General features: G+C 26.3%; 1 protein-coding gene across 7 annotated transcripts in view; it reads right to left on the bottom strand.

Annotated features, from left to right (window-relative positions):
- Positions 1 to 13,785, bottom strand: part of LOC113558821 (ankyrin-2-like) — a 106,523-nt gene that overhangs the window by 46,358 nt on the left and 46,380 nt on the right. For all 7 annotated transcript variants that reach the window (XM_026964375.1, XM_026964374.1, XM_026964381.1 and 4 more), the window contains 9 exons: positions 13,538 to 13,727; positions 13,321 to 13,456; positions 12,928 to 13,110; positions 12,731 to 12,857; positions 12,453 to 12,656; positions 11,725 to 11,850; positions 11,092 to 11,655; positions 8,316 to 8,471; positions 8,091 to 8,222 (listed from right to left, as the gene is read on the bottom strand). In XM_026964375.1, coding sequence (XP_026820176.1) covers positions 8,091 to 8,222; positions 8,316 to 8,471; positions 11,092 to 11,655; positions 11,725 to 11,850; positions 12,453 to 12,656; positions 12,731 to 12,857; positions 12,928 to 13,110; positions 13,321 to 13,456; positions 13,538 to 13,727 — 1,818 coding nt within the window. The remainder of the gene's footprint in view (positions 1 to 8,090; positions 8,223 to 8,315; positions 8,472 to 11,091; positions 11,656 to 11,724; positions 11,851 to 12,452; positions 12,657 to 12,730; positions 12,858 to 12,927; positions 13,111 to 13,320; positions 13,457 to 13,537; positions 13,728 to 13,785) is intronic.

Genomic DNA, 13,785 nt, shown 5'->3' with positions numbered 1-13,785 from the left:
TTTGAGCTTTATCATCAGTTAATAATACCTTCACGTCTTTTTCTCTAGTTATTGATTTGTTCGAATCTAAAGAGTCAGATTTAGTCAATTCTATTTTATCTGTTTTGGTAAATCAGTTATTAGTTTCATGTTGATAATTTCGGTAGTTTTAGATTCAATATTTATTATTTTTTGTGATTCTGTTTTAATATCGTCTTTACAGTATCAGATTTTTCGATGTATTTTATCTAGAACTGAATCAGTTTTAGACTTTCAGGGATGTCCTTTTCAACGGGTGTTAATTTAATTGTTTCTTTTGAGTCAGATTTAGTCCAATTCTACTTTATCCGTGTAGGATATTTTCGATCTTATCGTCAGTTAATAATACCTTCACGTCTTTTCACTAGCTATTGATTTAATCGAATCTTTCGAGTCAGATTTAGTCACTTCTATTTTATCAGTTATTAGTTCAGTTTGATAATTTCAGTAGTTTTAGATTCAATATTTATTATGTTTTGGATACTGTTTTCATATCGTCTATAATAGTATCAGATTTTTCGATTGATGTTTATCTAGACTGAATCAGTTTTTAGACTTTTCAGGTATGTCTTTTTCAACGGGTGTTAATTTAATAATTTCTTTCGAGTCAGATTTAGTCAATTCTATATTATCAGTTTTAGGTTCTCTTTGATCTTTATCATCAGTTAATAATACCTTCACGTCTTTTCTCTAGTTATTGATTTGTTCGAACTAAAGAGTCAGATTTAGTTAATTCTATTTTATCAGTTTTTGGTATTGTTTGATCTTTATCGTCAGTTAATATTCCTTTCAGGTCAAGTTCACTACTATAACGATGTAATTGATCTTTCGAGTCAGATTTAGTCAATTTTATTTATCAGTTGTAGGTTCTTTTTGATCTTTATCGTCAGTTAATAATACCTTCACGTCTTTTGCACTAGCTATTGATTAATCGAATCTTTTGAGTCAGATTTAGTCAATTCTATTTTTATCAGTTTTTGGTTTATCAGTTATTATTTCATGTTTGATAATTTCGGTAGTTTTAGATTCAATATTTATTTTTTTTTGTGATTCTGTTTTTGTATCGTCTTTAACAGTATCAGATTTTTCGATTGTAAGTTTATCTAGTATTGAATCAGTTTTTAGACTTTCAGGGATTTCCTTTTCAATGGGTGTTAATTTAATGTTTCTTTGAGTCAGTTTTAGTCAATTCTATTTTATCAGTTTTTGGTTTATCAGTTATTATTTCATGTTTGATAATTTCGGTAGTTTTAGATTCAATATTTATTTTTTTTTGTGATTCTGTTTTTATATTGTCTTTATAGTATCAGATTTTTCGATTCTTAGTTTATCTAGAACTAAATCAGTTTTAGACTTTCACACCGATGTCCTTTTCAACGGGTGTTAATTTAATTGTTTCTTTTGGGTAGATTTAGTCAATTCTTTGTTATCTAATAGTTTTTTTTGTATGATTATCGTCAGTTAAATAATTCCTTTCATGTCTTCTCACTTGTGTATGATTCTGGTTTTGACTCTATGTTTATCTGTTGAACTATTTCGAATTATTAGTATTTTGGTAGTATCATTGGTTCAATTGTTTACTTTCATAGGATCATCTTTTACATTTATATATATTCATTTCTATGAACCACATTGTTTTTCATTGTTGTATTACCTAGGTTTTGGCTTTCGCTATCTGTTTTATTTTGTTCCGTTTTTGATCCGTCTTTAATTGTTTCAACATTTTTTTTAAATTGCCTGCTTTTTTGTTTTCGGTGATCACTTTACTTTTTGTTTTCAATATGGTAGCAGTTTCTGTTATTGTTTGTTTTGTTTTTGGTTAGTTGTGTTAGTATATCTTTTTGCTCTTCATTTGAGTATTTGTAATGATTTGTTTTGATATAAATTCTTTAACTGTATTTGATTCGTCTTCTATATGTTCCTTGTCAATGGATGCTGTTCTAAGTGTTTTAAATATTCTTTTTTTATGCCTTCGTTTTCTTTATTCGTTACATTTTCATTTTTTTCTTCTACCAATTTATCTACCCATTTATAAAACTCATCAAAATGTATTTTGTCGCTTTCAATACCTTCCATGTATAGTTTTGATTTGTTGCTTTCTGTTTTTGATTGTTCGTCTTCTCTTTCATTTTGTTGTAGTATAGATTTTTCTTCTGGTATTTTAAGTTTTTCATTTTCCTGTGTAATTATCCCACCTCCCTCATTTATTTTGATGTTTTCGAAATCCGTAGGTTGAACCTTTATTAATTTTTCCTTGTGGTGGGTTTTGTGATTATTATTTGTTGTTTTTGTTTCCGTATGTTCAATTTCTGTTTTGTGTATGAATGTTTTTGCATTTGTTTCAGTTGTTTCGTACTTTTCATAGGAACATGAAGATGTACTTTTTGTTTTATTTTCAATTTTTATATTTGTACCAATGTCTAATTTGTCATTTAAATTTTCACTATGTTTTTGCTCAAATATTTGTGTTTTCGAATTATTGATATTTAAATCATAGTTTTGTTCTACTTCATTTTGATTTAGAATTTGTTTTTCTTTTGAATTTAATGGTAATTTTTTTATAATTTTTTTTTTATCAGTTTTTAATTCTTTATTTTTATCAGTTAGAGTTTTGTCAATATCTATGTCTGTTTCATTATTTTTTGTTTTATAGTTTTTATTTATGTTAGAGTCGTCTGTTTTTAGTATGTTTTTGTTTATTTCTTTTACCGTGTTATTAGCCGAAGTTACAAGTTGATTATTTTCAATTATATCTTTATTTATCTTTAATTGTTCATTATTGTCGGTTTCCTTATCAACTAGTTCTTTTTTAATGTCTTTTTCTATATTATATTTACAAGATTCTATACTGTCATTTTTTAAATTATCACTTTTATTTTGCCTATTGCTAAGATATCTCTTTTTAAAATTGGAGTTTGTGGGGTTATATTAGATTTTAGATCTTTTTTAGTATTAGTTTTTTTAGTATTTTTATGTTTATTTGACTCTATTTCTCCACCCTCTTGCTTTGTACTTTCAATTATTACTTTAGTTTCTTTATCTCCTCCTTCACTCTCATTTTTCTTTCCTGACATATCATTTACATCCATTTTTTTTACAATACTTGTTAGTGTCATCGTTATATCTTTTAAACCTTTTTCTATTGTTTTAGGAATAAATAATATTGATTTATCTTTTTTAGTGTTATTTATTTCATTTTCTTCATCTACAATATCAAAATCTTTATCTTTTGTATCATGTTTTCTATCTTTATCATCCTTTTCAATGTCCATATGTGATAGATCTATAGACTTCTTTAAATGTTCTCGAGTAAATTTTCAAAAATATCTGATTCTTCTTCATCATCTTCTTCATAAAATATTTTATTTTTTGGTCTTTTGTATCTTTTGTTAATCTTTCATTTATTTCAGTTTTATATGTTTCTGTATTTAATTGTTCATTCTCTTTTAAATTTAGATTTTTATTAAAGTTTATTTTTTCCTTTGTTGATAATATCGAATCTTTAGAATTTGTGTTAATCTTATTAAATTCAATATTTTGTGAATCATCTATGGTATTATCTTTTTTGGTAGTTGATTTTACACGTTTAGGAGTTATTATTTCTTCAATTACAGGTGTTTTATTGCTATATATATTTTTATCTGTATTATTTTCATTCATTAGTACTCTATACATTCTTTCTTGTTCTTCTTCGTCATCATCAATTAATTGTTTTAATTCTTTAGAAATACCTGTAACTTTAATTGGTTCCATGATACTTTCTTCTTTTTTATATCCCGTATCTATATATTTTTTTTCAATTTTATCTTCACTACATTTTTGGGTGATTGTTGTAATGCATCCAACATAGTATCTACTTTTTTAAGCTTCTCATCAGTTTTCTCAATTGGTATAATATTTTTTTCTAAGTTTTTTAAACATGAATTATTAACACTTTCATCGGTTTTATCTATTATTTTTTCGAACTTATGCAACATACTTGTTTCTATGTTAACAATTTGCAATAATTTTCTTTCTAGCTCTGAATTATTTTCGGATGGATTTACAACTTTTTCTAAATGTTCCAACACGCATTTTTCAGTTTTAATTACTTCATCTAGTTTTGATTGTATATTCATTGTATTTGTATCATTTTTCTTATGCTTTTTTTCAATGTCGATGTATAAAGTTTGATGTTCCTCTGGAAGTACTGATCCCGATAAAAGTGTTTTCACTGGTGGTTTTCTTTTTGGTGATTGTTGGAACGTCGCGTCTTCCACTCCTGCACCAGATTTTTCTAATTTCATTATCATTTTTTTTACGTCTACTGTTGTGTCTATGTTTCTTTGAATTTTATTTGATTCTATTGGACTGTTTGCTACATCAATTTTTTTCACATCATCAGTAATAGTAGATACATCACTTGTCACCGTTTCGAAAGGAGATAATGCTATTGACTCCATAAATATTATTGGGCTATTTCCAGCATCATACATTCCAATTTTCTTTTTTATTTCTATTATTTCATTAGCTGTAAGTCCGACTTCATCAGGTTGAATTGGACTTAATCCATTATCAGTGAGTTCTGCTTCTTCATCAAAAGCTGTATCTGTATGTTTAGGTTTTGTTTTTATTCCTGAACTAGTTAAAGTATCAGAATATTCTCTAGTTAGACTTATTCCTGTATCGTGATGAGATACACTTTTATCTGTTAATGGGCTTTCAAATGCAGGTGAATCATCATGATGTTTTACAAATTGTACTTGTTCGTGAATATCTTTTTTTGGTTGATCAAAAAAAGGATGCAATACAACCGATCGTTCCTCAAATTCCTCATCAATGTCCGCCAACGATTTATGAATTTTTGGCTTCGATAAATTTGGCGTTTCAATGCCGTTGAGATGTTCACCGAAACCATGAGTGTCCAACAAGTCATCATTGTCCTGTGACCACAATGCTACGACCAAAATCAACATATGACTAATTTTTTTTTTTTTTTTTTTTTTTTTTTAACTATCTAACATTTAAACTGTCAGTCGGTCCATAACAAATTGTTCCAAAGGATTTGACGTGAAATGATAAATATATAAGTTTTATGTTTGTGTGGATGTTTGTGTGTATTTTTGTGTAATTAAATAGAAAACCGCGAAAAAGCGAGACAATATAGTATTATAGCTCTTCATTCCCAAGCAAGGTTCTACTTAACAATGTAGCATCAGCGATTTTGAATGTGCAATTAATATACTGTGGTTTGTTTGTTCACTTTTCTGTTGTAATCTTGTGTGCCGGTGGTGCTTTGATTTCGATGAATATAGGTATTAGATAAATAATTTGTCATAGCAAATGTTATTCTTAACTTTTTTAAAACTGCTTTACTTACAATTGAATGAATAGTTACGTTTTTATATTCTCCAATTTTTAAATAAATAAAACCTTAATCATCTTATTTTCAATATTTTTTAAATTTTTATTGTTTGTGCATATGTGTAGGTGCTTATACCTAAGGGTATATGGGTTACTGTACATATTAACGCTTATTCTTAAAGAAATTATTTAATTGAATTTATTTTTTTTTCAGTTTAAAATGCTTATTTTGTATAAATAACGGGAGTATTTTATTTTAATGATACCTATCGTATGTATGAAAAACAAAACACGATATTAAATTGGATATTTTAAAGTTAAACATCTTAGTTACCTATTTTTTTACTAAAAGTAAGTTTTATATATTTTAAAGTAGTTTTTCAATAGTATTTTATAAGAAATGAACATTTTTTTATTATTTTCTTTTAGAACAAATCAAACATTTTTTTAATAAAATAATTAACTTTATTATCCAAATTTATATTTTTAAGAAATTAACCTTATTTTCAATGATTTATGATTTATAATTGACACTTTAAATTAAAGTTTGAATAAAATTGTTTTAGAATTTAGATTTTTTTTTGTTTTATTTTATTTATATTATTAACATTTGTAACTAAATCATAGGTAAATTTAAAAAAGTTCTAGAGTTTATATTTGTTTTATGTATTATAAGTTATTTTCTTAGTTAAAATAATATATATTATTTAATATTTGCTTATATTATTACTTTTATAAATTTATATGATTCAAGTGATTTAAATAAATTATAAAATAATAAATATTAATATTTTAAATTATAATAAAATAATTTTAGTTAAATATTGTATGAATTAAGTATCTATTTTAAAATAATAATATTTGAATTGCAAGACTATATCCGATATTAATGATTCATAGATTCATTGCTAAAATGAGTATAACGTATTTTTATACACTTTAATTAATAATTAGGAGAAAAAAAATTTTAACATCGATTTTAACTACTGTTATTTTAATGTTTGTTTTACCGTGATATGTTTTAATATTCTACACAATAGTATGGTAGGTATAGGGTTATAATCATGCATTTAAATGTATTAAATATTTACTCTTGTACAAATGAAATAAAATATGAACATAAAATAAATTGTTAATTTTAATCAGTTTTTCTAAAATAACTAATTTTATCAACGACTATTTCTTTATTCATGATTTTAAGTCCATCTATTTAAAAAGGATATAAATTATAAAATATGTTGTAAAAATATTTTATCCCATTAAACCACGTGCCGCTTATTTAATCAATGAATAGCCTGCAGTTAAAGAGTTAAACTTTTTGTGCGTGTTGTTTATGAAATTGGCTTATTATTATTTACGATTAAAAACAATAGAACAAAAATCAAAGCACCTTAAAAAAGTTTAAATATATTTAAAACAGAAAAGTTATACAAAAATATATAATATAAAAGCGGTTTATAGAAGGGCTCTAATGTTAGGTTTAGTACAATTTGGAGACTTATTTAAAAATAAAATCCAATGTGGGTCATTTAAGTGTTAGTACAAAGCTTAAATTCAGTATCTTAAAAAAAATTAAAGCCAACGACCCTTATCACCGCGAAAGCCATAAAAAATATTATTTAAATAATAAATTCAAACATAAAAATAAAAATATTTATTCTATTATTTTATTATGAGATCGATATAAATAAACCCATTTGAATGATGATTAAATGGATCAAAGGAAAATATTGTGCTGCAAACAACTATCATCGTACCCTACTGACGATATTAACACAAATTAATTTAAACAAGAAAAGAGTGATCAATGAATTTATTTGACTGGATTTGTTATGAATCCAAAACAATTCAAACATTTATTAGTAATAACTTTAACTTATTACACGTGTCACAACTTAATAGAATTTGTTTTTACTCGTTTCGTTGTTCGCAGCAATAATAAATAGGATTATTTATCACATATTCAAGTCACTCATACACAAAAACATAGGCTATATTAATTATTTTAATTGAAACTGTTTAAACTTCAATCTATATTAAAATGTGTATCTAACAAACGCAAGCCGATGTACAGTTTTTGTTTTTTGGAAGATAAAAATTAATTTTTCTTTCAACGAATTTAGTTATGTAGCTATACTTGTTATCAGTTTGAAGTGAAATAGAAAATATATTATAATTCGTAAAAAACTTAACGAAAAATAAATAAAATCGAATACCTATTTATTCATTTTTTATTATCTTGTGATTTGTGATTTAATAATGTGGTATAGCTTTGATCTCATTTTTATGTTTTGAAATTAATTACAAATACAATATATAAATTGGTACTTACGGCCTTCTGACAACTTTTTATTAATGAATTTCAAACTTAAATTGTTTTTGTATTGTGGGCACACAAAACTAAGCTTCAAGTCTGTTTCGAAAAAGTAAATGTAATATTTGTAGCTATCTCCGTTACAGGTCGACTGGTGCTTCCCCACCCTATTTAAAACATTTGTTCCTGTGTAATGTGATTATTTCGTTAGCGAAGAATGAAGCCATTGTTTTAAGAAGAAACCTTAAACGATACCTTAAACTCGTGTCGACCTATTTTTGTGTATATTTACACTGTTAATACTAATATAAAAATAATGTAACCATGGCAAAAAAAAACCAAAACGTTTACGGCTTGCGTTTTTGTACACTTTCAATACAGTAAAACGGTCCAATACAAAACAATTTTCACTAACCTGTTTGCGGTTCTTTTTCTGCAGATATAGATTCTGTCTGGCGTTGTTTAGATTCATTTTGTTGCTCTATTTCTTTGAACTCTGCAGGACTAGGTGGAGGAGTTTTAGATGATTGAGGTGATAATAATTCAGCTGAAAAATAATTATTAATATTGGCTGTGTAATTATTGTTAAATATTATAATATTATTAATGATAGATACTAATAATTCATTTTACAACTTACATTTGTCTTCTACTTTTGATTCATTTGAATCTAGTTTAACCAAACCTTGGGAAACTTCTTCAAACAATATTGAATCGCGTCTTATTTGCTCATCTGTGTCTTTAGTCAATTCAATACTAGGTTTTGGTACTGCTTTTGTATCGGAAAGTTTTGCGTCTAAAAACATTATTATAGGGATTTATAGAAATATTATAGACAATTATAGTAATTAGCTTATAAAACATGTAATATGTTAGATTTTTTTTAAATTTATTATTACTATGACTTTTTTACATAAATTATAAATACATAATTTATTATTAAATTATTGTTAATAATTAAATTTAAAAAAATATGTACTATAAAAATTATAACATTATATATTTATAAATATTTTTATTTTTCAGTACAAGTTTTATTATTTTATAAGCTGATTGGTGTATTAAATCAAAATCAAAAAATTTACAAAAAAATATGAAGGTACATTGAATATTTATTTTTTCTATATTTACTCAAAATTGTAATTTTTATATTTGCTATACATATATAATTAAAATTGACGAATAACTGTAAGAAAATACTACTTTCCCATGCATATGGGACCAATTTTGTCTAGTTGGCTTAGGATTTTTATTAATATCTCATAGATAGAAATGTCACGATTTTAAAATATTTTGGTTTTTTTTATATTATATTTATAGGTACTTGAAATTTTCGACTTTTTAATTTTTTTTCAATTAATATGTGTATCTATCATAAAATGTTTTTAGATTCTGAACGAAGTGATGAATGTATTGATTTTACAATAATGTTTTTTTTTTTTTTTAATTTCAAATTTTTTTTTCTGTCAACACGTTTTTGAGTAGAAATAATGCTTTGATTTTTGACTTTAGCCCCTCTTTAAAAAAGAAATTGAATCTAGTTGGTACTTAACTTAACCTTGGTCAAAACTAAAAAATGTCCAGTAGTTTTCAAAAGCGTCAGGAAACCCCCTGAAAACGTAACGGAAAAACGAGGATTTCTACGCATAACCACTTTTCGACAAAATCGATTTTTTTGATTTTGCTGTAACTCAAAAACGAATTATTGTAAATACTTGAAATGTTCACAAAATGTTTATATTAGCATTATCTTTTTACGATTAAATTTTCTAAATTTTTTCTCTTGAAATGTTGATAAAAAAAAAATTTGGCTTTCCAAAACATCTTTAAAATTGAATTCAATGTTTATTATAAGTTGTTCTTATTTTAGTAAAAAAATAACAAAAATTGTAAGTCACAATTTTTGTTTATAAGCATTATAAAAGTTCAAATGTTTACAAAATATATCAAAACTGCGAATATTTACAAGAAATTTTAAAGTTGTAAATTCATAAGATTTTTGTAATTTATATCTAAGGATAAAGAACCCAACACAAGGTTCTCCATAACTTTTTCTTCAAATTACCGTTATAAAAAACTCCAGCGTCAACATAGAAAAAAATTAATGAGCGTATGAAATTTATTTTTTTAGGAAATCGAGTAAAATAACAATATATTACAATTTAAATATAAATAATAATAAAATGTATTCTACTAATTATTTTAGACTAAAAAATCATCTCCGTTCAGAATCGTTTTTCGTATACAATGATACCTATCATTGTATTCAAATTTAACACATCCATTATAGTGACCTACTCTCCATCTCTACTATACGCAGTGCGATATCCACTTGCCCACCCTTTAAAAAAAAATTTAATCACGATTATAAATATGTAATTATTACATTATATTTATATGTTTAATTTGTATTGTCAAATTTAGTATCGGTATTTTTTTTTTTGATAAAAAGCTTAAAAATCTTACATTAATTATTCTTATATTAGTTTAAAATTATTAAAAATAAATAGCACGATTATTTTTGGATCATCCTAGTTAAATTTGTTTTATTTTTAAATTTTCATAAAGCTCATTCAAAATTACGAAAATTGGAAAATTAAAAATGTATGAATTATTCAATTTTAATAATTGAGTATTAAAAATTAAAAAAGTATTTTATAAAAATTTCTTATAGAAACTTAAAATTTTCAAACGTAAATTAATATACATATTTTTTTTTATAATATTTATTATATTTCACTATACATAAAAATAAATATGACAGTGATATTAAAAAATATTTAAAATTACTTTAAGTTATAGCCAACTTATACCACGAACCTATTTATATTATTCTATGGGGTAAGTCGATATTGACTTAAAGTTATTAATTATAACATGATATTGTATTAAAATAATTAATCATATAAGAAATGTAATAATGTGACGTTTTTATCAAAAATTAGTTAATTTACTGTATTATTATATTAAATAAATCACTAATAGCAATATAAATAGTATAATATAATAAAATATGCTAAATAATATTGACCGATAGACTGTTGATTTAAGGACGACGTCCACTCGACCCTACTATACAGCAAAGCGAATTCTTTGGTTTTTTTTTTAATTTGACAAATACGTTATTTTTAAACCATACGTGATAAGGAAAATTACAGCCATATCATAAAAATGATTTTATTATTATTATTCTAATTTATACGGTGAAATTATTTCTACTAAACTATTTCCTACACTATTTGGATTTAAAAACATGTTTAATGTTCGCCTTAATTATTTGCCATATTTACATATTTTTTCTCGCTTATTATTTTATATTAAAAATAAGCAACTAGATATCATATCTGTATATAATTTAACGGTTTACGTCTAAAATTATTAGCTTGTTCTGCAGCATGTAGTTTTTATCATATTACCTTCTGCCAACGTTGTATCGCTCTTTACGACTGACTTTTCGGTTTCAATTACCGTTGTCGATTCTTTTCCGTGTCCAGAAACAGTGGTGGTGTCCTCCACCTTTTTTTGAATGATTTCCTTGACAGGTATGCCTTGCTCGAACGACAATCGCTTTTCATGAAACGTCAAACTTGTTGCGTCTACATCCATGTCTACATCGATAGGTTTTTCATCGATCGACATCATCTTTTTCTCTTCCAACACGACTAATTTGTCTTTAACCGGGATGTCTTCTTGGAGTACCTGTTCGATCGACACGCCTCTCTCGAATGACATACGTTTGTGTTCGAATGACACCTCGGTGGGTTCGATTGGTTCAACAGCGGGCATCTCCGTGGGTTTGGATGTCATTTGGACCACGTCGTCTCCCCTGGTGTATGGTTCATATTTCTTCTCGATGGTCACTGGTTCACCGTTCAACCGTTGTTCGATTTCCATTCGTCTCTCAGTCACGGTTTTGACGATTTCATCTTCAATCACAGCCTTCTCTTCGGCAGCATATTTGTTGTTCGGAGATTGAGAGCCTAAGTAACACATTTATATACATGTAATTATATGGATGTATTTTACAATCGTTATATAATTATTAATACTTTGATGTTTCTCTGATTCTACGTAAACGCCATTTTGCGAAGGATAGTGCCCGATCTCCGCAAAATTACACTTTTCCACAACATCAACTCTACCTATATTGTTTAAAGCTCTTTCTAAAGCAATGACTGTTCAAATAAAAATAAATTATTTAATATTAATAGAAATAATAATATAATCAATAAAATATCAATCACATGTACCTATTGAACCTACTATAAATTTTAATTTATTATAAAAATAAGATATAATTGTAACTATCGATCAGGCTGAAGATTTTTTGATATCATAAAAATTTTCATTTACAGTATATTTTATATTATTAGGTGTAATCACTAAAAAGAACCAACAATATTTGTCTTATACTAAAATAGTATTTTTATTAGCAATAATATCACATTTTGCAATCAATAATCGTTTATAATATTATACATTCAACAATAATATAATTATATAAAATAAGAATGAGAGTAATTTTATTTGTAATTGTAGAAGATTATTATTATAATTATTTTGAAGTGAAATTAAGTTCATCTAGACATTTATGTTTATTAATAGGTTTATACTTAAGCACGTTAATTGTCCATAAGTTATTATAAATGGTATATTTAATATTTTAAAGGCAAAAAAAATTTCATAAATCTTCCTCGGACAGTTTAGTTAAAATTAAAACCTAAATATTTTATTTATTTGTATAATGCACAAATGTATAAAGATATTGAAAAATTACCGGAATCTTGGCCAGATATTTCGTTCATCCATAAGTTAAGCATACTCATACACTGTTGACCGCTACTATCTGGATATTCTCTTTGGATTTGAGCAATATCTGTCGATTGGAAACCCAATTCGTGTGCCAAATTAATCCAATCATCGGACACAAAATTACTAATATCGGTTATTCTCAGTTCAGCACGTTTGTGTGTCTCGGTGTCTAAAATACGCAGACAAAAAATATTAAAGCAATATTATTAATAACTATTTTAAAAATTATGTATTAATATTTACTTGAATCATGGGTGTATGTGTAATTGTAATGTTCATCAACATTGACATCTGTATCATGTACAATGTTTTCGGGCAATCCGAATTGTAAAACACAAACTGGCGTTTGAGCGGGTTCATTTTTAGAAACCTGTATAATATGAGTATAGTAATTTTATTATAAATAACGTTAATTTTATTTTCCGAAAAAAATTGTATACTTTTGGTTCTTTCATTATTATAGTCCACGAACGTGGTTCGGCACTGGGGTCTTTTACGCGCATAGTGAATGGTAATCTGTTTTCTTTGAACGCCCGTACCACTAATCTCAGCTGTTCGCCGGACTTAGTGACTGGCACGAGATTTCCTGCGAATTCCACGTATACGGGCTTGCCTTCCAGAACCTATATTAAAAAAATTTCACGTCAGTTGGATATCAAACATTATCCATGTATAATAAAAAAATATGAGATTCAAATGATTTTATATAATAATATATTATATTATTATTGTATGCTAAAATAATATATCTAAAAATAACAATTACATACGTGATACGTGCATATATTTTATCTTAAGCGCGTATGTATAATACATTTTATTTATTAACGTACCTCAACGTCTCTACTATTTGAGACCTCGGTAAAATGTTCTTTGTGTTCTAAGGTTTTGTCTTCCCTATCGTCCGTCATACAGAACAATCGTATTCTAGCTTCGTTCGTGTCTGTTCGTTTAGCAAACACCACAAATCTGAAATATAAAAAAACAGGGGGGGGTCATTATAAACGAATTCATTACACTGTCCACCCCGAAAAAAGCGATTTTCGTTACTTGGCCATAAATGGTACGTGTATAGCTTCCCGGTATAGTTCGGTAGCCATTTTAGACGCGTCCGCCACGTTTCGACAATCCATCAGCCAAAATCGTGCCGAAACAGTTGTAGTGAACGATACGCAATCGTTGATAAATGTAAGAGGCGTCGAGCCCGTAACATCCTCCCATTGTGCTCTGGATGTTCCGCCTACAATAGCAACATGTACGCACGCGATAAGAAATATCCAAAACTCGAATATTTGCAT

Source organism: Rhopalosiphum maidis, chromosome 4 (genome assembly GCF_003676215.2).
Source record: "Rhopalosiphum maidis isolate BTI-1 chromosome 4, ASM367621v3, whole genome shotgun sequence".
NCBI lineage: Eukaryota > Metazoa > Arthropoda > Insecta > Hemiptera > Aphididae > Rhopalosiphum > Rhopalosiphum maidis.
Note: the sequence above shows the minus strand (reverse complement) of the source record. Positions and strands in the feature narration are given on the sequence as shown.